Below are 25,493 nucleotides of genomic sequence, written 5' to 3' on the forward strand. Positions count from 1 at the left end.
TTATGGATAATGACTTTGACTAGTTATTAAGGCTTTATATAGAATTGATGGCGATTTCTTGATGCAATGGGAGTTTAGCAATGGAAGAATAAAGCGAAGCTGGTGTTGCACAAGAGCGGACAATTAAGCCGCTGGTGAGTGCTTTGTGATTACTTCCTGAGTTCTGCTAAATGCGCAGTGCGATTGTCGGGATCGGAGTCGTCTATGTGGCGGCTGAACGCGCGATGATATCGATCTGATTTCTTGTCGTGTTGTCTGCATTTGTGATGCGTCATTCAGACCTTAAGGTATATCAGCACAGAGAACTTGGCGCTTTACTCTGATCAAATTGCCCGTGGTCCGAAATGACATTAACGATATTCCTTTGATTAGTCGACTCGTCATCAGAATGTGAGGAGCAACACCGTGTTTGCAATTAGGATTTGTGACAGAGATCAAGAATGGCACCTCTGAACTGAGGGAAAGCGAATGGCATCTCACAGCTGGCAGCAGGCTTAAGCATAATAAGTCATGAATCAAGACCCTTCATATGGGAGGAAATCATATCGTACGGCAGACCCGAGTTTACCGCTGGCCTGATAACAATCTTCAATGCCCCTTTTGAGCTCCAGGTCTGGCATATCAAAGTATCGCATCTACAGGTAGAGCTAAGGCTTTACTATCTTAGCCGCATCAAGTTATCTTAGCTATCAGAAATTACTTTCGCCCTCCCGATTCCTCCTAGGCATAAGAACAACTCATAACCTAGAGGTATTCGTCTTCAACGATGCTACTTCACGCCGTATTTGACTTGCTATCCTCTTAGTAACTGGATGTTATTTATTACTCAACCTCCAGGTTCGGGCCTAGCAGAGTAAGAGCCTAAGAGTTAACAGAAGAGTCTTGAAGTACACAACCTTTCTTAACGGTCCGGGATACATGTGGGTTGCATAGGTAGCTGGCGTCTTAAGATAGCAATCCCCTCAACACCAGGGTAGGTAGTAGTACATACTAAAAAGCTCAAATAAGATACTGTCTAGAAGTCTAATATAGGCACCCTTGACATACAAATTACTCATCATTTTTTATCTCTTAACATATAGGTAATATCTATTAAATTTCTGTTTCATATCTATTATAGATAGCATTAATTACTAATTATTAAAATTTATCCCAAGACCTAATTAGAGACGTATTTTATTTACTTCTTAAAAGTTGATTGTAAAGATGTAAAGCAATATTCTACTTCTGTCTAGGTCTTATTTACCCTGAATTCTGGTGTAATTAATCGGTATCCCGAAGCGTACAACTGGATCCATTATGCGTCAGCACTAATAAAAGGGGGAGCGAAAAACCACGCCAGTGAAAAGAATGGCTCGATCCGATTGGGCTGGATAAGCATCCTCTCACAAGCCCCCAAGCACATTTCTTTTGGGCTCGGCTTTCTGATGCGCTTTTCAACAAACCAACATATGAATCGCCTTTGCCGCTCGGATTTGTTAGCTCATCTGTATTCATTTCTTTATCTCAAATAAAAATCACCTGCCAACATGATTGCCAGGTTTTTTGGGCAGAAGAGCTCTAGAGGCCCGGATGAGGAAGCAAGAATCCTGAGAAAACTAAGTCCTAAGTTCGGGTTAAATCTTCACTTTCGTTGACGGTAAAGCTAATAACCACCAGCGAATGCTTTCAAAGCGCTCAGCATTTACTAAGAATTTATATCGGATGCGCTCTATCTTGCCGCTACGTTATACCAGAAGCACTTTTGGCCTTGGATACAGACTCATTTAAACATGCAATTGAGAGTGCATTTGCACGTGCCATTCTTCAACATCCAGCTTTAACCGTCGGTCGGATCGATGATAACACCAAATCACCGCTCTGGGTTCGCCTAGATCGTATCGACTTTAACAACCATATAACATGGTCTGGACCGTCTGAAGACACCGAGAATTCTCTTAGTGAGGTCCTGGAACGGCAGGTCAATGACCCATACCTCAACCTCGAGAGACAGCCCTGCTGGAGGGCGGTGATACTTCAGTTGTCTGGGACAAAGTTCATGGATGTCGTATTTGCATGGGATCATTCGGCAGGTGATGGAAAGAGTGGAAAGATATTTCACGATACTTTTCTCGCTTGTCTTAATACGCCAGAATCCAACAGTATCACTCTGGAGAACCGATCTTTTGACGTTCCTGCTACTCCCCACACACCTCCGATGGGTCAATTAATAGATCTTCCTATCTCTCTAGGCTACATTGTATCAGAACTAAGCCGCGAGTTTCTTCCGCAATTATCAGCTAAACCTCACACGGCGACTTGGGCGCCTATTTTCGCTGAACCAGCAAAGACTCGACTTTCATGGATAAGGGTTACAAAAGAAGCCTTCCCGTCAGTATTGGACGCTTGTCGAATGCATGAGACAACCTTGACTGCACTTTTAAACACACTCCTCATGGTATCAATAGCGACGAGACTCTCTGAGGACACGGCGCGAGCATTCTCATGCGGAACACCTATTTGTTTCAGGCAATTCCAAGTTGCAAAATCTGATATTGATTGTAACAAGACGGTTATGAACTGTTATGCCTACTGGCCCTTTATCTTTGAAAAGGGTCTTGTTTCAACCATCCGCCAGCGGTTCAGCGATGCCAAAGCGAACCCCGATTTAGATTCAAATCTTGAGGATGCCCTTTGGGACGTTGCTAGAACCATAAGAGAAGGATTGCTGGCGAAGCTGAGTCAGGGTACCAAGAATGATACGGTGGGCTTGGCTAAGTTCATTGGTGATTGGCCGTCATACTTCAAAGGCCTTAGCAAGACGCGCGAGCATGCCTTTGAATTAAGCAACTTGGGCGTCATCCAAGGTAGACTTCCGGAGAACGGCGATGGTGAGGGCAAGTGGAGTATCGATGGTGCCAGTTTCGCTCAGAGCTCGCCTTCTTTCGGAGCAGCATTGACTCTGAATGTTATCCAAAGGTGGGGAATTGGTTATAAGTAATGCTTGGCAAGTTGGAACGGTTGATGATGAGTTTGCTAGGGGCGTGTCTTCCGATGTTGAGATGTGGTTGAATAGGCTGGGAGATACAGGGCGTTTTAAGTTGGCATGAGATACTTCTTCTGTTAGGGCATCAGGATACGGAGAATAACAAGTCTATAAGAAAGCACTGCCGTTTCCGCTTGCATACTACACTGTAGAGTCCGGCCTCTCGTACCTCCTCCGTCCATTGCGTCTATGGGGCCTGGAACTCTCCTACTTCCCCGAGCCCTTCACATTACTCAAGTAATCGAGGCTTTAAATTCACGGGAAAATTTCGCCAAGGGGAGTTCGACAGGAGAATGTTGACTTACCATATAATAACTGTTACACGAACGGCGACTTCCGTGGTCTGGTTCCTGGGCTGGCGATCTACTGTCATGTTTCATTAGGAAGAATTTGGTATCTTTTTGGATATATACAGAGCGTTATTTCCATGTTGATGTATGCGTATACCAGCTTTCAAGAGCGCAGTCACATCGATAGTTACTTCTTGAAACCCTACACTTGAAGGTGTCTAGATATCTATAATACGGTCTAGAGTGTTTTGTCCATGAGTTGGATCATGTCTGCGATCGACTTGTGCTCAATCAGAGAGTAGAATGAGAAAAGTTGTACTCTCAATTGTAATAGAAGATATATTAGAAAATTTGTGTATATGCTCGTAGCATCCTAGACCCTGGTCTATGAATATGTACAGTAAATGTCTGAGACGTGATGTGATCAGTTGTCACCGTCAACATCGTAGGGAAACAGCCAGCCGTTCTCATCGTTATACTCGTCCTTGTGAGTGGTTCCGTGCAGAACTTCATACCTCTCCATGTCAAATTCATCGTCGCCAGCCTCTCCATTAATAATCTTTCCGATTCTATGTCCAATCTCACGACCCTCGGTATAGCCACCATGGACAAAACCAAAGAATTCAGTCGAACAAGCCTCGCCGGCAAACCAGAGGCGTTGGACATTAGCACGTATATTTTGGTGCTTCTCGAGAGTCATGCCTACAGGCCAGTTGCTATATGATCCATACGCCCAGCTAGACAGGTTATGTTAGTTACAGACGGGTCAGGGGTTGTTGATCAACTTACGGTTCGGTGCTCCAGCGAGGGTAGGAAAATGCTGTAGGCTTGTGGACCTTCTTATCAGGATACATGGACTGCAAAACCTCCACGACCTGCGCCTCAGTCTCCTCGTCTGTTTGTCTCTCGACTTGGTAGGCCTGTTCGCCGGTGACCGTTGCGAAGATGATGTTAGATCCTTCGAGGAAACCTTTTCCATTGAGCGGTTGAAACAGAGGATAACGCCCACGCTCAATGGGATCGGCATAGAGCTGATACTGAGCATCGGTATCCCAGAATGACTCATTGAATTGCATGAAGATCTTGGTATATGTACCCATCGCGAATTGGTCGATAGCGCTCTGCTTCCAATGAGGCAACTTGGGTTTAAACTCGACAACGTCCTTCTGCAATACACCAAGGGAAAAAGTACAGATAGCATAGCTAGCTTCAATGCAGCCGCCATCCTTGGTTGTAACCTTGACACCCTTCTTGTTATACTCAATACCCTCAACCGTAGTCTTCAGCAGGAGTCGTGGGTCGTTCTCCTTGAGAAAAGTTTTAGCTTCCTGCTTAAGGAAATAGTTATAACCGCGCTGGTCAATAACTAGGTTACTGATATCGCTGAAATAACCAAAGGTGGCGTTGTCTCCAGCGACGCCAAAAACAAGACCGCTCTCATCAGGCGTCCAGGCAGCCTCAAAGTCCCATCCCCACCAATCTGCTGCCTGGGCATACATATCGTTCTTATCGGGTCTCCAGCCTCCAGTACGAAGACCAGCTCGAGCAGACAAGTCCTGTAGGTTATCCAGTAAGATTTCACCGGACTCGCCCGACGCATTCTCAAAAGCTTCATCAAGCTCGGCGATTTTGTCGGTCCAGTTCTTGGCGCCCTCGTGGTCAAACGTCTTGAGGGCATCGTAGTCGGCATAAGTTGTTTTCAAACCGTGCTTCTGCGCCAATTTCCAGATGGGGTTCTCGTGCGTCTCGAGCGATCCGATGCCTTCGACCCAATTGGCTCCTAGCTCGATGGTGTATGGCTTGCCAGTTTTGGCATTTCGGCCAAATTGCTGACTTCGCAGGCGACCTCCGATATAGTCATTATGCTCGACGATAAGGAAGTCGGTGATTTTGGCTTGGGTCAGGTTCTGGGCTGCGGCGATACCGGCAACACCAGCTCCGAGAATTGCAACCTTGGTCTTTTTGCAGGTGCCTTTATCTCGAGGCGGGAGGGTGGCTGCCTCGGCCGCAGTAAAGAAAGCTGTAAGGACAGTGAGAAGCTGTGCTGGTGATTGCTTCATGTTGGCGGGTTTTGGTAACGAGAGTGTCCAGGATCAGCATTTCCGAGAGCGAGAAGGAGGGAGTTTGTTTATATACGAATTCACCCTAAAAGTAATTAAACCATCGCTCGCTCTACCGCGGCGCGCATACGTAGGCTGTCATGATTCACTAGCCTCGTTCGCCCAACTTCTGCCGGTGGAGCCGCGGAACTCCCCGCCCAAATGTTGACCCGAGGAGCCCATGGTCCATTGTTGATCAGATAAAGCAAAACATCCGCAATTCTGGCCAAAGTCTGGCGGGCTTTTCTTCCTTGGAGTCCTTGCATTTTAGATCTCGTAAGCTGTTGGTCCTGTAGCGTCCGTTAGCTCATCGGTGCTACTGCCTAACTAAGTAGGTCCCTGACGCTGCTAACTATAGAGAATATGACATGACTCGCAGTAATTCGCCTTTCAGGTTGGTCCTGCGTCGGAGCCACCGGGATCTGCATGCACCAATTGCGATTCGCGAAGTCCGCGTACTCTATCTATATCCGTACTAGTCAAGGCTTTATCTAGATTAACCCATATTCGAAGTGCCTTGACCTTGATTCAGGTACAATTTTTCGTGGCTGTCGATTGCGCTTTGTTCGGAGTCTGGATGCTGGTTAATTTTTAACCCACCAATCCCATGCCGTGCTCTTGATCTGACAGTGGTGGTTTTAAGTAAGATGACTAGAGACTCATGAGCGCCTCAATGATTGACAGGAAGGTACACTATTATTATGGACGCTGTAGTGTTTTATGTCAAGTCCACAGGAGTTAAGGTTAAACTCAGTGGGTTCCAAAGCCATTTCCCCCTTTTTTGGAGGTGGGGGGCAAATGCATTCTTAAGACTCAGCCCATCGGGTAAAAGTCCGAATTTTCAAGGGCAGTGGATATCTTCGGTCCTAAAATTATGAAACTGGACTTTTGATCCCTCCTACCCTCTTATCTTTGTTCGCCACGTGCAAGACCGCAAGTGCTCGAGCCCCCAACCCTCCCGACGATAGCGCTCTACTAGCTTAGCCCAGCTCTAAGCTCCATGATTGATTGGTAACATTTAGCTTAAGTTAAACCTTGATAGTTAAATATACTGCACGTCCCCCAACTCATTTTTGTCCAACCTCTGCTGCCAAACCATGTCCTTCTTGTCCTTGCTTGCTTTTCAGTCTTGCTGTAGAACCAGAGACTCGGGTCGCTCTACCTAGCGAGCGTCTCGATGGATACCAACACTTCTATTGTAATTTTCTGCCTTTTCCTCTCTTTTCTTGTTTTCGTAACTAATTTCTTCAGGGTATTCAAGCAGTGCTGCTCGTCTTAGCATTAGTGGTACTGATCCTACGATGCTGGGCGAACTTTTTAATGAAGCAGGCTTTATTTAGCTTGCCTGATATTTTTGCATGGCTAGGTTGGGTCTTCAGCTTAGGATGGTTTATCTGCTCGACTCTTGCACTTCGAATTCTCATCGATAATCCTGCAATTGGCTCTGAACTTGTAGTCAATTCAGTAGAGTATCTTAAGGTATGATATTGCATGGTCGCGTGAAAGAGATTTGTAAAGCTGACTGAGTGCAGATAGTACTAGTTGCAGAGTACTTCTTCGATACTGGGATTTATTTTCCCAAGATATCTATTATCTTATTTTATTGGAAACTAATCCCTGGGATCTCAGGATCCCTCCGACGCGTATTGCTTGTAATCACGATTTATCTTGGTTGCGCTTTACTTGTATCAGTGCTTGTAAACACTCTTATCTGTTTACCGTTTTCTGACAATTGGTAAAGTCAACTGGCGCTACCTGTCTCATCATCTGACTAACACATATTAGGTCTATCGAAAACCAGCTCAAGTCAGCATGGAACTCATATGCTTCTTTCTGTGTTCAATGGGGTCTCAACTTCTCAACGGATTTACTAAGTATGTTTAATGCCTGCTACTCACTGGGAACAGTTCAGCTAACGTGACCGCCAATAGTCTTTTTCTACCCCTTCTTTCTGCTCAAACATCTGAAACTCCACCGAAAACAAAAGATCGCCCTCATTGGCATTTTCTCTTTAGGTGCTATTACGTTGATAGTCAGCCTGTCCCGATTCATTGCCTACAATGCCACTGACTTTGAGCTTGATGACCAGTCTGGCAGTATGTCTCTCTTTTAATCCCTGGTATATAATAATCTTCGGCTAACCTAGTATGTAGATACCTTATCTCTCGCCGAGATGAGTACCGCTGTTATAGTCGTGTGCCTTCCTGGCCTTCGAAGATTCATTATGCGATCGAAATCCTCTACAAATCGCTCTTCGTCGAACCAACCCAGCGGTTATGGCGTTCACACAAAGATCACCGGAAGAGGCCAGAATGCCGAGACCCCTGCGTCGCAGTACGCTAAATGGGGCGTGAGAGATGATGAGATCGAGCTGGTGACTCATATTCGCGTTTCCCATGAGCGACTAAGTCCGGATGATGCTCGCAGCGCGAGCGGCCAAAGTGCAGTCAGCAAGACTTACAAAGTATAATGTTTCGGATATTAGATCTAGGCGTTGGAGGAAATGTAACGTGTATGACAAGCGAGGCGCCAAAAGCCCTTACCATGTATATAATTAGACTTTATTTGATGATGCACAGCTCAGTACCATGTCCAAGCTCAACTAAGGTTTCCTGCCCCAAACAAAATAGACAGGGAGATAAAGATGAATACCCGGGTTTCTCAGCTCATTCTTAACCTGCGCCATCAACACCTGGATCTCTTCTGCACTCCAACCAAGCGCATACTCAAACAGTTTAGGCGTGTACGAGTCGATGACCTTTGACTCTTGGATAGCTTGATAACGACCAAGTTCCTTAAGCTTTGGATCCTTCGGCCAAGGCCCGATAGGCAACTATATTCAACACTCAGGAAAACGGGACAAGAACCAGATGACAGGTTACATACCTTTCGGATATCTTGCTGAACATCCACAAACCCTGCCTTGATCAACCTGTCCTTCCATTTGTCCGCACAGTCAACAGGCTTGCCAAACTTGGCGCAAGCTTCGATTAGGTGCTTCATCCACGATTTGGCACTGGGCGCTTTGTCGAGCGTTCCATCATCGGACTCAAAACGTGCGTCTACGCCTTGTAATTCGATGTAGCCGTTTGAGCGTATATGTCTGAAAGCACGCTGTAGCATAAGATCCTCGTCACCTACACATGCTTCCAGCTCGCGGGCGTGGACAAAGTCGAATTCTGAGCGGTACAGCCACTCGTCCTCGAAGTCATCTACTTCGAATGTGCAGTTGGGTGGATTCCTGAGTTGTTAGGACAATGATATGCAGTATGACAAGCTTTTTCTTACCATTCTGGCTGGATAGGACTGAGATCATTTCCTATGACCTCTGCCGAAGGATGCTCACTGTCGCCGAGCATGTTAGCGGGCTAATACCCTGCGGTTCATGCTTCCACTCACTCTGCGAAATCTATCGCCCAGATGCCAGTCCCTGTGCCGAGGTCGAGGACGCGCTGAGGATTCTCGGCAATCGGGGCAAGGTGGAGCTTTCCGTCAAGAAGGATACTATATACATGATGGACGAGGTCCATACGGTCTTGCTCATCTTCATCGTTGGGCTAAGATATGATTAAGCAAAGGTGTGAAGAAGCGGTGGTCTAACACATACCACGGGATAGGTGCCTTCTCGGAATGCATGATATCGACGTCCGTTCTGGCTGCTGTTAATAATGCACCGGGGTATATTCAGTGTAGCTCACTTCGTATCTGTGAAACGTGACAGAATATGTCAGTTGTGGTCATCAATAGTCACTCTTTGGCATATATCTCACCTATAATTGTATATGCTTGAATTCAGGGACGACAAAAAACTTGATCCTCCGATGCTGCCATCCGTGTCATTAAGCCAGAAACAAACAATCAAAAGCAACTGACTAACGTTGATTGATACAATGAATCATTGGCACCCAGGTCATCCTGAGGAACTGGTTAGCATGCAAAGAGGCATCATATTCGTAGCGAAGTATCAACAACTCACATCAACTTCCAAGTGGCCCTCAGGCTGAGTGGTAGCCGTCGCGGTGGGGTCTTGAGGAGAGTTGGCGGCCATAGTATGCAATTTCTTTACTCTGGTACGTTCAAACGAACAAAGAGAAGCCTCAAGAGTCTGGCGTTACTGAAAATGAGGGGTCTGTAGATCATATATCCCCGAGGCTTCGCTGAGGGATCCTGGATTGAGCGAATTATGCACTACGCACAGCCGCGTCCTATCGGAGGCTTCCCCGCCGTAATGTGGGAACACGTCACCACGTCTTCTGCTAAGGTGAAGAAATATCCCTTGCACAATTGATCTAATGAGGCAGCTCGGTACAGAATATGCAGGTTATCCAATCCCAAGCTCTGCATTAGCTGTCATGCCAAACTCTAAGAACTGGGGGTATATTGCATCTCTGCCAATCAGACAGTCCCTCGACTCATTATCCCATCAGCAACTTGTGCTTCCGGTCGATTGTCAAGACACGCTGATTCGTCATTCATAGTAGTCACACGGGCTCACATGATCTGTGCATAAAACTGATACAAGAGTAAGATGGTGGATTTCCCATAGTGATGTATATCATCGGCTGCACAGATTTTGCCAAATCCTTTTCCGCGCATACTATGAACGCTTCGATGTGCCCCCGATGCCTCTGTATGGTATGCAACTATTTGGGGCGAAAGCAGTCGAACGAAGGTCAATTGAAATCCGGAGATAGAGGCATGAATGGTAGTGGCCGTTCGTTTCACCATCTCCTGTCTGAGCCGTGGCATGTCTTGGCAGGGCACAGCGGTGCGGGACAATAGCTCGTCTGATATCTTGCTTGGAAAAGCAATCAGACGAGTCTCCCTGTACCTGGACTCCGTAATAACCTTGGAAGCGCCATGTGGCTATCATCTGTAAGTGCCCCTGGTTGGGTCTCGATCTGCGGGGGCTGAGTAATGCACATGGAATCCAGTCTTCCGTAATGGTACGCTGACGGTGCGACTAATTGGCTGGAATGATAGCATCCTAGGTATGCTGTAGCCTACGTTGACGAACATTATCTGCCCTCTGGCTCTGGCCGCCTTCCTCATCTTGACCCGGTTCCTCGAGGAGCAGGACGGCCTCCATGCGTTCCTCCACCTCGTCTCTTATTCTCCGCCTCTCCGTTTCGACTGTCTTGTTGGTCACACTGAGATTTCCTGTCCTGCTTTCCGGCTTTGAATCACTTATTCGACTCAACGACGATGGAGGTGGCGCTGACAAAAGCCTCTTCCCAAATAATAGTTCAAGGAAGGGCAGGAGCATCGGGATGCAGGCGGCTATTATCACACAGTTTGTTTCGACACTACGAATCATAGGATTGAGTCAATGGAAGCATGCTGGATCGCACAAGGGGGACTACTAACCTTATCCAGATCACAAGGCTCCCTGAAGCATCTAACCATGCAGGACTTTGTCAGTAAGGGTCCTATGTCGTGCAGTTGTGCGGATGGTACGAGCTCACAAGTATAGTCTTTGCCGTCCCCCATACCTGGTACCATCATGACTTTGCGTATAGCAGCACAGCCAGCACTAGGGAAGTCATCAGTCAATGTCAAAAGTCAACGGGGGAGTATCATGTGGCTATACTAACCAAACACCAAAGCCAAGGGCCACGCTAAGGGCCAATTTCTTTTTCAGATGTAATTGCAATGACCATAGTACTATAGCTGGGTATAGAGCAAGGTAGAAGTCTACCACGGCGGAAAATGCTACAGTGTATCGATTCATCATTAGTATATCAGACACCTCTTACATCACTCTCGAGGATAATGGTCCACTTACATCCCACAATAACTGAATAGACGATTATGGCAGTCGAGCTACGGCACTTGGCAGGGGCATATAGAGTAAATTGAGCCTCTGGCGGGTCGCACTCCGAGAAACGGACCCCGAATGCACCGAGCATAAGGACAAGGTTTGCGATTGTGAGGCCCCAAAGCAACCGGACGTGTCGGGGTGACGGGAAGAGGATCTTGACGAGTAGATTGACAACAGCGAACTTGGGTAGCGCGAGCGACAGCACTCCTGGGATCAAGCCGATCATCAGGTAGAATACAGAACGATGGAATTCGTCGACGGTCAGGGTCGCCTGGTGGCGTCCACTACCGGCTAAGATAGCGGCCGTCCAGCACGCTACGTAGGCGAATACGAAGCCCTATCGAGATGTCAGCGGTTGTCCCTTTTCTATCGCGCGTGGTAGATAGGGTTGGGGTGATAGAGAACAGAGTAAGGGACCAACAAGAGACAGGATTATAACGTAATCATCGATGGCTAAGCGACCGAGCTTTTTATATCTCGAAAAGACCCTGCCTACGACAGCGAGGGATGAAAGCGTAGTGAATGAATACATGACTGCCATCATAGCAGGGCCTCTGGTATGAGCCGCGACATCAGGCGGAAGTGAGTGCATCGCTGGTATTCGAGCCGCAGGGTCCTTTTCTTCCGCTTTTTAAACGCAACCGGAGCTGATTTTCGATGTTATCTAAAAATTCGTCGGTTTGGTATTTCGAGAGGACCGAACTTGTAAGTAATGCCGTAAGAACATACTATATAGGAAAATTGCAATAGAAAGAATAAGCAGTAAGCATAAGCCGCTCTTAAGTTAAGATGGCTTTTGGGCGTATTATTTTAAGCGAAGTAGAATATGATCTTACTTATATAAGTCTAGTGTTACGCGATAGATAGATATCACATAAGCTCAGCCTTATAACAGGTTACATCTATAGTGTAAGTCTTGAACGTTAATAACCCCAACCTCGGCAGTTCTCAGGTAGCTTTTTTTTTAAAGGGTTAGCTCGACCTGATGCATTTATATCCGCCGGGTTATAAATCAGGAAATTGGATCCTCGTAAACCGAAGAATCAAATGAAGCTAATGACAGACCATCGATTTTCCCCTGTATTTCCCCTTGGTAGCACCTAAAACTAAGCGTATTGGCGTGCGGCTGAGGTCGATAGTTTACCAATGACATCGCGCTAGCACCAAGCCCGACGCCATAAAGACATTGCAGCGCCCGTTTGCGTGTTGCCTCTGGATTCACCTTCTTTTGTATCTCAATTCCAACTTTAGTCTTTCGCTAAGAACTATGTACATCTGTACACTTTTGTCACTGGCCATTGGCCTCATTGGCGCGGGTGCCAGCCCATGCAAGCCGCTGACGTCGGGTATGACCGTATCACGAATCTAGCAAGGAGGATCCACTGATCAAGAGTTGTACATACAGCTTCGGCACTTTCTTCTGCCACTTTGACATCGAGTGTGGCTGAACCTACTGTGTCTAGCTCTGTCGCTGAGACCTCAACTTCAGCTGAGTCTTTGGTGACTGACACTGCGACTTCAACTGCTGCGGACTCAAGCACCATCGATTTGTCAACAACTCTCGCTCTAACCGCCACGTCTGCCGATTCAACAACACTCTTCACAACCGAAACCTCGGCAGCTACAACTGAATTCTCCTCCACCGAGACTACAGCCGATACCACCACCGCCGACGCAACAACCACCACATCCGACGCACCGCCCGTCATCACCACTTTCGCCATCATCGCCGGCGCCGGCCCCGCAGCTAATCGCAACCTGAAATCAGACAACCTCTCGGGTGGCCTCCTCTACCTCGGCTCCGGCATCACTCTCCCCGCGCAGCACTACAACTTTGACGCCGCTACCGGCCAGATCAAATCCGGGACCAAGTCCCTCTGTGCAACATTCCAGCACAGCGACACGACCAAGGCGTACATCGGCCCATGTACCAGCGATAATGAGAACCCTAACAAGGGCGTGGTGTTCCTGACCTGCCAGGTCCCTACTGAAGGATCTGCCCTCCAGTGCAGCGTTCCGGTGCTGAGCTGTATCCAGCAAGGTGGTGGTGAGCAAACTTGTGCTGCGACGACGGATACTTTGAGTCATTTTAGCATGGAGGGTGATGTTGGAATGGTGTATATTGTTGGGGATGGCTTCACGGGTATTAATCAGACGCCTGTTGATCTGATTGTTGACCAGGCTGCTGTTGCTGCTCCGACACCTTGAGTAGCAAATAGGAAATGAAGGAGATCTATGGGGCCTTTATTTCTTCTCTGGTGATTTAGATTCAATGTAAATATTTTTTGCGACGTTGAACAGGAAGTAAGCTATTCATCGAAAAGACTTGGAAGAGTGAGCGCTTTGAAACTAAAGCAGCTCATTGCTGAGTAACTTGCATTCTTCTGTCGATCACTAAGGTACCTCTTTCTATATTTTATAATAGTAACTAGTATTTTATAATACAAAGATTTTATATGTTAGGTCTTTTCTTCCCTTATCTTTATGCAAAATCATTTTGTAATTTGTAAGTTACAAGTGAAATAGCGTTAGCTGTCCTCACCCTTTAAGCCAGACAGAAATTCTGTTGGGAATAACTTCATAATAATTGCTGGTATTCGGGACGATGTGAATGTAGGCTGTTGTAATCTGGCTTTGTCGGAGGGATGTTATAAGTCCCTTTTAGTCGTTTGCCGCCGTTGAATTGACTTTTCATTAAAAACAGGTTAGTCTAGTAGTTATAGGGTAATTACCGCGCGCGTCGGGCGATCCCGCTTCTGCTCCAACTGCTGACTCACGCAGCTTATTAATAGCGACAGTCACGCAACCAACAACCGAATTTAAATCCCCCGCATCCAGCCCAAGAACAAAGAGACATTGGTTCACAGTAACATCGTTCAAACTTTATCGGTTGCTGGATCTACATCAATTCAAACCCTTGTCCTATTATCTTGATCACTTAATCAGCACAATCATGGGTGACGCTTCAGTCTTCAAATATCCCTCTCCCTTAACCGGGTACGAGAATGCCCCACCACTACCAGAGGAGAAGGCAGCAGACGGGAAGAGTTACGTAAATCCTCAGTCAGGGAAGCTCAGCGAAGCATACGAAAAGTTCATCGATCCTTTGGATAATGGCCGGCAAGGTGGCTTGTAAGTCAGATCAATCCTTGGACTGCACGTGACAAGCTGACAGATACCAGTGACATTCATATCTACTACCTCCAAACCAACGAAACGCAGACCAAGTACGCCAAGGAACTGTGGGAACGCATCCGAAGAGAGTGTGAGTTGATGCACCATGATAAAATGAATTGCTTAGGCCGTATCTAATGTGAGAATCTATAGTTCCCGAACTCCGAATATATAAATTCTGGGAGGGGCCGATTGGACCTCATCCGATTGCCATGTTTGAAGTCAATGTCTTCACACCTGCTCAGTTTGGGGCGTTTGTCGCGTGGCTTGCTATCTGGAGGGGACCTCTGTCGGCGCTCGTGCATCCTAATGTTATTCCCGAAAAGGGCGTGAATCGCTGGGCGTCGATGAAGAGGGATCATTTGGAGAGGGCGATCTGGATGGGAGAAAGACTCCCATTGGATCTTAGTCTTTTCAACAGAGAGGATTAGATGCTTGATTTGTGCGACAAATGATTTCTATGTCAACAAAAATGCTTGAGTTTACAGCAGTGTATGAACGGAATCAATTATGTGAATTATTAAGTCATCTGAGCTCAACCATTGACGTCAGCGCTCCACTACCACTTGCAAACCGCACACAATCTCCAGGCTTGAGTCTTACTTGTGCTCGCCCTCGCCATTGCAGAAAGGAATGGGATAAGTTTCGCTGCTGCAGAGACGAATAATACCCTTAACCCACTCAAGGTTCCCATAAGTCTGACTCTCATACGAATCCGAAGTAAACTCCATCTTCTCAATATCATCACCGCATCCATCAAGAACATTTCCCTGAACACGTCGGACATAAGGCTGGCTGACGATAAGGCCGTGATGATTCTCAGGAACTTGAAACGACAGAGATTGTTGCTGGCTTGACGTCCAGGTCTCGGTGTAGTCAATGCTCAGTGAAGTAGTAAGAATGTCCTCTATGAGAGGGATGCTGAAACTAGCCCCGACTTTGAGGGAGTTGGCGATGGTGAAGCCGGAAGTGACGCTGACGGTGGCCTTGGAGCCATCGAGACTGCTTATGACGGGCGACATGGGGACGTCCCAGTTGAGGAATTCTTTTTCGGAGAGAACTTGGACCTCGGTGCTTTCGCAGCCACGGCGTTCGATGTTTCGCTTGGAGGGAGTCTTGGTGTTGATAGCGGGGGCAGTCTCGAGGCGTTCGAGGTCAGCGGCTTTCATGATTTGGGAAGTGCCATCGGTCTTGAGAACGATGACATCGTCGGATGAAAGGATCTTGGGAGCAGCTGCGGCTTGGGTGACCGAGACAAGACTGATCAGTGCGAGGAGCGTGGAGGGGATCATGGTGGAGGAGTTGCAGCGTTGTGATTAATTGCGAGGAATAAGCAAGATTGCAAATGCGATAAACCAAAAAAAATGAGTGACTTGGTAAAGACTGTAAAGAGCGAATTGGTGCACAAACGAATGAACGACGAAAGCTCGATGCTCCTAAAAGCTAATCTCCTCAAGCTGGGGCGCATTGATCTTTTAACCCATCCATCTCCAGATATCACGGACCCAGTTCATCTCGACTCCCCTTCATGACTCAAAAAGGCAATGCGTAAATTCACATATGACACAGGGACCCCATTATCAATGCACGCGAAAATGCAACTCTGGCCCAGTAGGGCAGTGCACACGCAGCGGACAACGGGTGGTCCACACGGAAAATCGTATCCCGAAGTTTCAAATACTCGGCTGCGTCATGAACTTCTCCTATTTCTCGCACCGATAACGAGAAATAGAGTTTATGACTAGTTTCATCCCTATATCCATCGGAACTGCCGATACTGGGGTATTCCTTGAAATAGAAGCGTTGAGGTTGCGTGAGAAGCAGGTTTCTGGACTATTTGCGGGCGGGAATATCGTCGGTTGTTGGCGCTGATCTTTCGGAGGGCCCTTGGTATTGTTTCAGGTTGGCATAATTTTCGTGTAGATGCCGGTACTGGATATTAGTGACGTTACATTGATGGGGAAAGCTCGGACAAACTCGTTCAGCTGAGGAGATGGACATACGATCACTGAGATAAGGTGTTATAAGTGTCTGCACGTCCGTAGATAGTCGATGGCTTGTATCCATCACCAACAGTCTTTACCAGTTTTGGCACTTCAACACACTCTTTTTCAGTCACTCATTTATTGGATCGAATCTTATTGCGATTACGAGTTAATATTACCTCTTTCTGTCTGCTCAAATAATAATAGATCTCATCATGTTCGCCAAGATCTTCAGCGCTTTCCTGCTCGTCACCGCCGTGTAAGATAGGTCCATCAGCTTTGGAACACGAGCTAGCTAACACTATCAAAGGACAGCCAAGCTTCACGATAACTGTGCCTGCCATAATGGTGACAGTTACAACTGGCGATTGACTGCCGCTGCATGCACAGAGTACAACGATCAAGGCTACGAGGTAAGCAACTGGAGCCAGCACTTACCAATAATATCGCATCAGCTAACTAATTGTGCAGTGGGGCGGTGCTACCTACAATGAGACATCTGGTCGTGTAAGTCAAAACTTTCTGTAATAGATGAGACCTGTGCTGACTGGAGAGTAGTGTGCCCAGGCCACTACTGAAGACAAAATCGCTGGTGACCAGTGGGAGGATGCTTGCAGGAAGATCGCCGAGGAGGGCTATGATTGCGCTGACGGCGAGGGGAAGTGCTATGCTAACCCCAGCAAAGTCCGTGGCAGATGTTAAAGATTTTATACAATACTCAGCAGGCATGACTGCTGCAGAAGCGCTAACCTTTCCCGCTTCCATGAATAAAGTCTTTATTAATAAACTGGCGATACTAAATTCATCACAAACCATCTTAATACTGAACAACTAAGAGTAAGGCCTTGTAAAGTCAGAGAATCTCTCTATTTAGATGTGATGAAAAGGCAGTGTAAAAAGTATTCCTTCGCTCATAGAAGAGAGGCCTCATTTGATGCCATGCTCTTGGTGGACTAGAGATGGGCACACATAATTCATGGCCTTTGAAAGATCATACGACTAGGCTCATAAAAGCATACAAGATCCCACTGAAAACAGCAACGGAAGGACATATTGAAGAGACAACTAAAAGGCACCCAGAAAATGGTGGAGGGAGACTGGATTATCTCTATTCATGGAGGCATTTCGATTATCCAAATGCGTCGGCCTTTGCTGCAGATAGACTATTTAAATCAAGCAGCTTCCTTCTCCGAAGATATTAACAGAACTATTCCAAATGAAATTAGCTATTGACCTCAAAAGTATAGTACAGAACGCCCGTAGATATACTGACCAGTCGCCACCAAGGCCATCAGAGCATACAAAAGTTTCCTGAGCTGCCTCGTTACACGTGAGGCCCTTGTTGCGGAGATCCTCGACGCGCGCCATTTGTGCGGTTCGGTCGCCGTTGTTATTAGGATCTCGGTTGAAGTCAATGCGTTGGGGCGCAGCCATGGCAACAGCGGCGAAGGCAATGAGGCAGATCGTGTTGACGAGCATTTTGAGTCTTATTGCTTTGGTCTTGAAAGAAAAGAAGAAATATGAGATCAGGTACTTTGAAAGAGATGAAATTTTGATGGACCAGCCAAGAGAAGAATAGATGCTGAGAAGGAAATGATTTTACTCAGATACGTGGGTGAATTGCTCTATATATAAGCCCAGAGCCGCATGCAAGCGTTGCCCGAGTTTCACTGACTGGTAAGTGTGACCAGGACTGTTACGAAACAAAAGGCGAGAAAATATCCAAATGGTAGAACAAGCTTAACGTAAACCTTGAAGCTTAGTAAACAAGCGTTTCACTATCTACTTGATTGGGCAGATAGTGGAAGTTTTGGAGTTTCAGGAGGTCTTGGCTGCAAGGAAGTAGAGCGGAGTGGATAGAGCATGGGTGTAAACAGAATTTCCCGAATAGGAATGTCGACGGTTGGCCTAACCAAGGTGCAATGAACATTTCATGATTTTGTCTCAGTTTAGATACACTAATAGGCATAACAGACTCAACGGGTAGTATAGCCGCCATTGGCGAAGAGGGTCTGGCCCGTAATCCATCCCCCCTCAGTGACAAGGAATTTAACGAGGGGAGCAATATCCTTAACATCCGTCAGCCGACCATCCAGCGCTTGACTCTTGTGAAAAGCCACAGCATCATCAGCCTCTTGCGGGTAGAAGAAAGCTATATCGCATATCAATATCAGTATATGACCTAGCAACTGCGAGGGCGACTTACGCGTATCCATCGGTCCAGGCGCGACAGCATTGACGCTGATTCGGCGGCCCATAAGCTCTTTGGCAACGCCACGGGTGAAGTGCTCAACGGGAGCTTTAGATCCTGCATATGAAGTATAGAAGCCGGTGAAGGCCGCTAGGAGGGCAGTGACGATAGTGATGAGTTTTCCGCCGTCTTCGACATGCTTTGCGCCAGCTTGAAGAATCAGGAAAGCCGATTTGGAGTTGACGCTGCCGTCTTTATTAGTAATAGTAAACTTGAAGTTTCAAGCGGCGAGACTTACTCAAACATGGTGTCATACTCTGCCTCAGAGATCTCAGCGATGGGCTTCTTGAGAACCTTTCCAATTGTGTTGATGACAATGTCGATCTTGCCGAAGTCCTTGAGCACAGCTTCAAACAGTTTGTCGACTGCTGCTTTGGTGGTGAGATCACCCTGATAGAACGAAAATTTCACCTTGGGGAATGATTGGCTGATTGTCTTTGCTAAAATGTCGGCACTTTCCTTTGTGGACGGTGAGTTGTAGTGGAGGGCAAGGCTAGCGCCAATGTTGGCTAGGGACAGGGCGATTTCGGCACCCAGGTTCTTGGCCCCGCCTGTGATGAGAACGACCTTTCCTTCGAGAGACATTCTAAAGATTATGATAAGGTGGGTTGAATATGAGCTCAATATTGGATTGTGGTGTGAGTCTTGTGCGATGGGTTTCTTCATAGTTTGGTACAGGTCTAGGGACAGGTTTATATACATATTCAACCAGGCCTGAGGACGAATCTCGATGGAGGGGATAAGGCATCAGCACTTGCTGAACATATGCATTGACGGAATCGGGCATAGTACGACGATCAAAGCACCAGGGGGGGATACATTGAAAATGACATCTGCGTTGAGTTAGGAAGTTGGACTTATCACAAGGTAAACTCGATGCAGCTGCGGAATCAGGCATAGCGCTAACATTTAATCCCTTGTGTACCAGGAATCAGTGAAAACGAACCCCAACCAAATGTCCAATAACAAGGATACTTTGCACAACAGCTGGACCAGAGGTAGATGGAGGTACCTCTAGATAATGGAGGATATGAATTTTGACCCGTCAACGCTATGACAATTGACGCTAGAACATTTGGCGTATTGATCAGCAGCTGTCACACTACTTGGCAGCTGAGTTCCAAACCTAAACATGAACTAGTGAGCCGTGATGCATTTCCCTATTTAGGTCTAGGGTCTCCCCGACCTCAAGTCTACCGTCCAACATTGAAAACAAAGATCTACCACGCCAAAATCCTTCGTCATTGATATGTCTCGCTCTACACTCATCCAGTGCGCCCTTCAACTTCCCTCGGACCTTAAGTTCGTTATCGCCGATCAGCCCGATTTGCTGAAAGCGGATTCAAGTGTCCGGTCACATATTTCGAAGCGGGGTTGGAAAGCTTATACGAAACCCGGCCGTCCAAAGCGACGTGGGGGTCGGAATAGGGAACAGGAAGTTGTCTTTGAATGCGTTAGCCACGACATCAACCAATTATATCCGCAGATACCGCCCGTTGAAAAGCAGCTCGGCGGAGGTCGGGTCGATCCCTTCAGAACCTATCCTGGTCCGTGGAACCCGCAGGTTCCTGGACTCGTGGACCACTGTGAGTGTCCTTCCATGTCGTACACGTTCAGAACCGACTAACCGCTGAGGCAGATCTCGTGCACATGGCAGTAGATATCCCCGAGTTAGACCAGCCAGGAAACAAGGGTCTTCTCCGCACGAGCTGGTTCCCCCTGGTCCTATCTCAAGAAGCACCCTTCCAAACAATTCTGTTACTTTCTGCGGCCAACAAGTCAACAATCTCTGGTATCTCAATTCCATCGAATTATATTCTGCAGCTCAGACTCCAGGCGATATCTTCAATCAACGCATTGATGGCTACACATGATGACACGAGCGACGCCCTTATTGGAGCTGTTGCAAAGATGGCGAGCTTTGAGGCGATGCATGGAGGTGTCGAGTCGTATCGAATACACATGCAGGGACTGTACGATATGGTTGAGCAACGACGCGGTCTGGATTCACTGGGTTTGGATGGACTGTTGCGGAGGATTATTATCTGGATTGATATCAATTCGTCTTTTCTTCTGCAGATTCCTCGCTGGTTTCCAGATGAATATTTTGCAGAGAGAGGAGGGTCGGTAGAACCTAACCCGGAAAGGTTTATTGCGCCATAGGATGTCAAAGGTTGAGATGTCACCTGATAGCTCATTTTGTCTCTATTTTATGACTTAACTTAATCTTTGTTAACTATCAATCCATTAACTATGCGGCTGGTTGTTTCTACAAAGTCGTGGGCAGATAGCTGGGCTCTTGACCTCGCGAAGTGATATGAGGGGTCTAAATAGAGATGTTCGCAAGGTACCTTGTCATCGCTGTACTTTCGGCATATTGGGCCATATCGCAGCAGTTGTTCATTATATAACGAGTCGTTTGCAAGTTTACCAGATATGTTAAAAATGTCTTCTAAATAAGACTATGAAAAGTTCTATACTATAGGTTGAACCATAGTGTGACCCCGTCAGTTTGTGAGCGCCTGCAAGACTGAGGTAGTAATTGTCAGAACCCTTGCATTAGACATCCGAGCCAGAATTGCGATAAATTGAGCGCTTATCCCGACGATTAAGCGAGTCCTGACGTAGCTACTTCAAGAAGACTTCGTGTTGTCTGAATGCAGGCGATGAAGAATAGAAACATGAGGCAGATTTTTCAGAGTAAATAATTATATGCACGGACGTACGGACCGGCCCGCTTTAGTTAGTTGCCTACTACATTTCTGGAAGGTCCTGAATGAACGAGCGGCGTCGCGACTTCGTATCTGCACGGGCGGCCGAATATCATGCATGGTAGCGCGATTATTCAGCTGCTGAATCATCTCGGTCATCCAACTATGCTAAGAGCTTGTCCCACAAGTTGCGGTATTAGGCCATGTTACATCCAGGGGAATACCCAGTTGTATTCAGATACGCAAGCTACGATTGGTGATATACATTCTAGAACAGATTTGCTGATACGACTTTGATTCCCGACCGCTGCCCGACAGAAAATATCGTATGTGCATTTCAAACTCAACCCAGTTATGGGTTTAATATCCGTGCATGTTCGGTCACTGGTTTCTAGATATAAAGCTGTCTGTTTCTGCAGGACCTCAATCTCATCTTATCCATCTCACCCTTCTCACTTAACTCGCCACTCATATACCTTCATAAACGCCAGGTCAGCACCACTCTCCATCTCTCTACCAGCAATGCTAATACCATAACGATAGCATGCAACTCACCGCCCTACTCGCCACCGCCCTCCTAGCAGCTGGGCAGGCAGCTGCTGGTATCAACTGCAAAGGCAGCAGCCAGTGTGCTGGCGGAACACAGGGAGAATATACTTCCAGTTTTGTAAACTTGGCCAGGGGCCTCGACCCTAACCGCTGGTACTACAACGGGCAGCACATCATGTGTACCCAGCATCTCTGCGCTTTCCTGCAGAACACAGGAGGAATGCCTGGCTCGAGCATCAAGACACTTATCTCGGACCTTGAGGCCCACGGCTGCAATAAATGCGGCAGTATTCCGGTCTTTTGGCCGCAGGATAATGATGAGAAGAGCCATGGCATCCTTACTATCAACTATGTCTCCAGCCCTAAGTGCAGCTGGGCTATTTGTTAATACCAAGATGTATGGGTTCTTTCCATTGGTGTTTGAGGCCACTGCTAATATCTTCAGGCCCAGGTTTATGATCTAGTGTAATGCAGCTTGAGACAGTGGGAGAGAGCTATATGTTTGGGTGCTGGAGCCTCGGGTTGATAATCTCATCAGGACGCTGCTCGAGGATGACGATAGAGCTTAGGTTGGGAAATGTTGCCAGCTAGGTCTGTTTGAAAGCATTCACGATCCTCGTCTCAAGATAGTGCCAAGATCTACATGTTAGTCCTAAGCAGTAAATATGTCCTTAAAAAGTCTAGATCCAAGCAGCCCTCTTCGGGAATTCCCTATCTTTCTATCTAGCAACAGGACTACAGGTCATGTTTTTGATATTGCCCTACATAGCCTTCTTTTACAAGACATGAAAATGATTCTCACTGTCCCTACGATACCAGATGCTCAGGCGTTCAACAGACCATCCTTGTGCTCCACTATCCAGCCCCTAACTGTAGTAGGTTTTCTCCCCAAGATCCGCTCCACAAAATTATTTAAAGCCCATTGCTCCTCGTTGGCCTGTTCGAACTTGAAGAAATTCCATAGTCGCTCTGCCTTCTTTCCCATCCTAGGGCCCCAGAACTCCATGAAGCCCTCGTAGCTTCCGTCAAAGGCAATCGGCTCACCCAATTCTCCACTGAGAATACCCGCCACTTCTTCAAAGCTCAGCCAGTCATGCCCATTGTTCATGGTGTGGAATGCACCTATATGTTTGGTATTGTCTGAGAGAAACAAATGCCCAGCGACCTCGGCGACGTCGCGCGGGTCGAGAAATGGCACACGATGCTCTGGCCAGATGAATTTCTTGTGCAGCAGGACGGGCTGGATCTGTAACCATAGATTATCGATGAAGGAAGCCCCAGAGTTGATATACGTAACTGGAAGTCCACTTTTATCCAAGATACGCTTCGCAATCGGATGTTCAATAGGCAGGGTTCCTGGCCCCAAATTCGTGGGCACGCGTTGGGGATTGAACTCGGGGAATATCCCGAGAAGCCTGATGACATGAACAGCAGAGCCATCTTGCTTGAGGGCATTTGTGAGGTTCGTCATGGCACTTGTTTCCGACATGCCGCTGGAAGATATGACAAAAACGCCTTCAACACCATTTACAGCTGCGGCGAGTGAAGATGGATCCTCGTAGTCAGCGGCGAGAACCCGGGCCTTGGGGAATTTGTTTTGTAGCATTTTCTGCTTTTCGGGGCTCCTTGCGACGAGAGAGAGTTGAATGCCAGGGGCTTCTCGTGTGAGAAATGCAGCTAGTGGTTGGCCGATGTGGCCAGCAGCACCGAAGATCAAGATGCTTTTCGGAATTGACTTCTTGGAAAGATCCATGTTGACGATCTGATAATTGTTGGACGTCGCGTTTTCTTTTAGTGTATCGTAAAGGTGAAACAAGGCTCGTATAGTGCTAGACCTCGAGCAAGAAAGAAATATATCTCGATGGTGGTCTAAAGAATACCAAGCTTGACTTTAATGTAGGGGGCCATCGTTTAAAGATTTGACTGATGCCACCACTGTGCCGGAAGCGTCGGGCTTTATATTCATTCATTACTACTGTGCAAGTTTCTCAAGTCTGACCTGTGAATTAAAGCTTCTTGGCAGGAGAGAATTCAATCCTTTGCCGCCGTTACAAGCCGCTGACTAAGTGCTTCAGAGTGAGGTGGGCACGGCATTGCGCAGAATAATAAGGTTGTGATTTACTTCCGGTGGAGTCTACTATTGGTAGAAACGACCCAGTGTTCACACAAGGCCCTGATTAGACCCGGCAAAACGCGGCAATGCCGTGTTAATCGAAAGGGAAGATCAGCGTCAACATTTATAGTAAAACTCTTGTTACAATGTCGAATTTGAAAGCATTACAAAGACTGAAATGAATTTTGCCCTGCCATCCTTACATATTCCAAGTGACAGGCTTGTATTGCATAACCAACTCCACAGTGAAAGCCCCAGGGAGAAGCTTATAGTGGGTAGAGAGAATATCAAATTATCTTCTATATCTTGTGGGTTGGAAGCCTGAGGAAAATCGGGAGCAGCATATCTCCGCTTACTACTATGCATGTACAGTTGCCCCTCATCAAATCATTTGATAGTGGCGCAGCACTGAAGCACGTTAGGACACACAGTTAGGCCATTTCTTCTTATTCTCGACACTATTTCTTTTTATCCTTGCTAGCGAGATCATGGCCACAGCACTTGCAGACAACACTCCGCCATGGGCATCTGGTTGTCCGACCTGTGAGGCTATCTAGCTCCAATTCGCAGATCCTGATACTGCGCCTCAAATCATTCTTGGAACTTACAAAGAGGCGCTTTCGCCTACGTGTCAGAACCACAAAGAAATATTGGAGATTCATTGACTATGTCCCCTCTAAAGGAGAAACTTTCAATCACAGGGTCATGGGGTTTCGAAATACACATCAGGGCAACAGAATAAGCCTCAGTCAATCACTAAATGGCACCGGCCATGCCTGGGAGTTACTGTTGGTGAATAAGGATGATATGCCTGGCCACCCGGGCAATGGCCGTGTACTTGATACTGACTGGGCTGATGCCGAAACTATTACAAGATGGAAGCACAAATGCGTTTCATCCCATGGTGCCAGGTGCGAAAATCCTATCAAAGTCTGGCCCACGCGCCCTGCTTGGCTAGTCGATGCACAGAAACATTGCATGGTCCCAGGCTTCGAACCCGTTGACTGCGCGACAATAAGTTACACCTACGGAAGCCATACTCAACCTATAATTACCTCAAACGCCCTCAAAGAGCCACAAGAGCCTTTCGCTCTGGCAACTCCCGAGTTCTCAGACCTTGTTTCGCCTATCATCCGCCGCGCCATGTATCTAATCCCGGCTATTGACGAGCGGTATCTCTGGGCAGACGCACTCTGTGTCACTCACCACGACCCCGGGGTTGCTTCCCACCACTTGAGGTCACTGGGGACCATCTATACAAATACAGTTGTGACGATCATCGCCACAGATGGCGACTCTGGGTTCTGGATACCTGGTGTCAAGGGTATATTTGGCCCCTGATGGCTGAACCACAATGTCGTTCCATGAGGACACAAGACGCTTATGCTTTATATACGGGATTCCAGAGATGATCTTCGAGCACAGTCCCTGTTGACGAGTATCGGGTACGAAAGGTATGTAACGTCGCACCTCAT

At 47.1% G+C, this 25,493-nt stretch overlaps 15 protein-coding genes across 15 annotated transcripts; 8 read left to right on the forward strand and 7 right to left on the reverse strand.

Annotated features, from left to right (window-relative positions):
• Nucleotides 1-1,529: 1,529 nt before the first annotated feature.
• FPRO_11254 (uncharacterized protein) lies at nucleotides 1,530-2,980 on the forward strand (the record flags this gene model as incomplete). The annotated part of the gene is made up of 2 exons (XM_031232306.1): nucleotides 1,530-1,609; nucleotides 1,660-2,980. The coding sequence occupies 2 exons, from the start codon at nucleotides 1,530-1,532 to the stop codon at nucleotides 2,978-2,980; spliced, it is 1,401 nt and encodes a 466-aa protein (XP_031082256.1).
• Nucleotides 2,981-3,739: 759 nt separating this feature from the next.
• On the reverse strand, nucleotides 3,740-5,375 carry FPRO_11255 (uncharacterized protein; the record flags this gene model as incomplete). Its single annotated transcript, XM_031232307.1, has 2 exons — nucleotides 3,740-4,052; nucleotides 4,105-5,375. 2 exons carry the CDS (start codon nucleotides 5,373-5,375, stop codon nucleotides 3,740-3,742), a joined length of 1,584 nt encoding a protein of 527 aa, XP_031082257.1.
• A 1,216-nt stretch (nucleotides 5,376-6,591) lies between these two features.
• On the forward strand, nucleotides 6,592-7,884 carry FPRO_11256 (uncharacterized protein; the record flags this gene model as incomplete). The annotated part of the gene is made up of 6 exons (XM_031232308.1): nucleotides 6,592-6,612; nucleotides 6,666-6,893; nucleotides 6,947-7,149; nucleotides 7,200-7,288; nucleotides 7,346-7,510; nucleotides 7,568-7,884. The coding sequence occupies 6 exons, from the start codon at nucleotides 6,592-6,594 to the stop codon at nucleotides 7,882-7,884; spliced, it is 1,023 nt and encodes a 340-aa protein (XP_031082258.1).
• A 132-nt stretch (nucleotides 7,885-8,016) lies between these two features.
• On the reverse strand, nucleotides 8,017-9,462 carry FPRO_11257 (uncharacterized protein; the record flags this gene model as incomplete). Its single annotated transcript, XM_031232309.1, has 9 exons — nucleotides 8,017-8,247; nucleotides 8,301-8,655; nucleotides 8,703-8,759; nucleotides 8,814-8,971; nucleotides 9,022-9,066; nucleotides 9,113-9,119; nucleotides 9,185-9,238; nucleotides 9,292-9,329; nucleotides 9,391-9,462. The coding sequence occupies 9 exons, from the start codon at nucleotides 9,460-9,462 to the stop codon at nucleotides 8,017-8,019; spliced, it is 1,017 nt and encodes a 338-aa protein (XP_031082259.1).
• Nucleotides 9,463-10,401: 939 nt separating this feature from the next.
• FPRO_11258 (uncharacterized protein) lies at nucleotides 10,402-11,827 on the reverse strand (the record flags this gene model as incomplete). The annotated part of the gene is made up of 6 exons (XM_031232310.1): nucleotides 10,402-10,720; nucleotides 10,782-10,812; nucleotides 10,880-10,947; nucleotides 11,009-11,126; nucleotides 11,200-11,572; nucleotides 11,657-11,827. The coding sequence occupies 6 exons, from the start codon at nucleotides 11,825-11,827 to the stop codon at nucleotides 10,402-10,404; spliced, it is 1,080 nt and encodes a 359-aa protein (XP_031082260.1).
• Nucleotides 11,828-12,502: 675 nt separating this feature from the next.
• On the forward strand, nucleotides 12,503-13,443 carry FPRO_11259 (uncharacterized protein; the record flags this gene model as incomplete). Its single annotated transcript, XM_031232311.1, has 2 exons — nucleotides 12,503-12,581; nucleotides 12,641-13,443. 2 exons carry the CDS (start codon nucleotides 12,503-12,505, stop codon nucleotides 13,441-13,443), a joined length of 882 nt encoding a protein of 293 aa, XP_031082261.1.
• Nucleotides 13,444-14,188: 745 nt separating this feature from the next.
• Nucleotides 14,189-14,840, forward strand: FPRO_11260 (uncharacterized protein; the record flags this gene model as incomplete). Its single annotated transcript, XM_031232312.1, has 3 exons — nucleotides 14,189-14,367; nucleotides 14,418-14,500; nucleotides 14,563-14,840. The coding sequence occupies 3 exons, from the start codon at nucleotides 14,189-14,191 to the stop codon at nucleotides 14,838-14,840; spliced, it is 540 nt and encodes a 179-aa protein (XP_031082262.1).
• A 168-nt stretch (nucleotides 14,841-15,008) lies between these two features.
• FPRO_11261 (uncharacterized protein) lies at nucleotides 15,009-15,701 on the reverse strand (the record flags this gene model as incomplete). The annotated part of the gene is made up of 1 exon (XM_031232313.1): nucleotides 15,009-15,701. The coding sequence occupies one exon, from the start codon at nucleotides 15,699-15,701 to the stop codon at nucleotides 15,009-15,011; it is 693 nt and encodes a 230-aa protein (XP_031082263.1).
• A 908-nt stretch (nucleotides 15,702-16,609) lies between these two features.
• FPRO_11262 (uncharacterized protein) lies at nucleotides 16,610-17,096 on the forward strand (the record flags this gene model as incomplete). The annotated part of the gene is made up of 4 exons (XM_031232314.1): nucleotides 16,610-16,653; nucleotides 16,705-16,807; nucleotides 16,866-16,901; nucleotides 16,953-17,096. 4 exons carry the CDS (start codon nucleotides 16,610-16,612, stop codon nucleotides 17,094-17,096), a joined length of 327 nt encoding a protein of 108 aa, XP_031082264.1.
• A 465-nt stretch (nucleotides 17,097-17,561) lies between these two features.
• Nucleotides 17,562-17,873, reverse strand: FPRO_11263 (uncharacterized protein; the record flags this gene model as incomplete). The annotated part of the gene is made up of 2 exons (XM_031232315.1): nucleotides 17,562-17,601; nucleotides 17,668-17,873. 2 exons carry the CDS (start codon nucleotides 17,871-17,873, stop codon nucleotides 17,562-17,564), a joined length of 246 nt encoding a protein of 81 aa, XP_031082265.1.
• Nucleotides 17,874-18,370: 497 nt separating this feature from the next.
• Nucleotides 18,371-19,230, reverse strand: FPRO_11264 (uncharacterized protein; the record flags this gene model as incomplete). The annotated part of the gene is made up of 3 exons (XM_031232317.1): nucleotides 18,371-18,546; nucleotides 18,601-18,830; nucleotides 18,884-19,230. 3 exons carry the CDS (start codon nucleotides 19,228-19,230, stop codon nucleotides 18,371-18,373), a joined length of 753 nt encoding a protein of 250 aa, XP_031082266.1.
• Nucleotides 19,231-19,894: 664 nt separating this feature from the next.
• Nucleotides 19,895-20,808, forward strand: FPRO_11265 (uncharacterized protein; the record flags this gene model as incomplete). Its single annotated transcript, XM_031232318.1, has 2 exons — nucleotides 19,895-20,231; nucleotides 20,285-20,808. 2 exons carry the CDS (start codon nucleotides 19,895-19,897, stop codon nucleotides 20,806-20,808), a joined length of 861 nt encoding a protein of 286 aa, XP_031082267.1.
• Nucleotides 20,809-21,900: 1,092 nt separating this feature from the next.
• On the forward strand, nucleotides 21,901-22,293 carry FPRO_11266 (uncharacterized protein; the record flags this gene model as incomplete). Its single annotated transcript, XM_031232319.1, has 1 exon — nucleotides 21,901-22,293. One exon carries the CDS (start codon nucleotides 21,901-21,903, stop codon nucleotides 22,291-22,293), a length of 393 nt encoding a protein of 130 aa, XP_031082268.1.
• Nucleotides 22,294-22,728: 435 nt separating this feature from the next.
• On the reverse strand, nucleotides 22,729-23,658 carry FPRO_11267 (uncharacterized protein; the record flags this gene model as incomplete). The annotated part of the gene is made up of 1 exon (XM_031232320.1): nucleotides 22,729-23,658. The coding sequence occupies one exon, from the start codon at nucleotides 23,656-23,658 to the stop codon at nucleotides 22,729-22,731; it is 930 nt and encodes a 309-aa protein (XP_031082269.1).
• A 1,167-nt stretch (nucleotides 23,659-24,825) lies between these two features.
• FPRO_11268 (uncharacterized protein) lies at nucleotides 24,826-25,359 on the forward strand (the record flags this gene model as incomplete). Its single annotated transcript, XM_031232321.1, has 1 exon — nucleotides 24,826-25,359. One exon carries the CDS (start codon nucleotides 24,826-24,828, stop codon nucleotides 25,357-25,359), a length of 534 nt encoding a protein of 177 aa, XP_031082270.1.
• Nucleotides 25,360-25,493: the final 134 nt, after the last annotated feature.

The sequence above is a fragment of the Fusarium proliferatum genome, assembly GCF_900067095.1.
Source record: "Fusarium proliferatum ET1 genome assembly, contig: FPRO_scaffold005, whole genome shotgun sequence".
Classification (NCBI taxonomy): domain Eukaryota; kingdom Fungi; phylum Ascomycota; class Sordariomycetes; order Hypocreales; family Nectriaceae; genus Fusarium; species Fusarium proliferatum.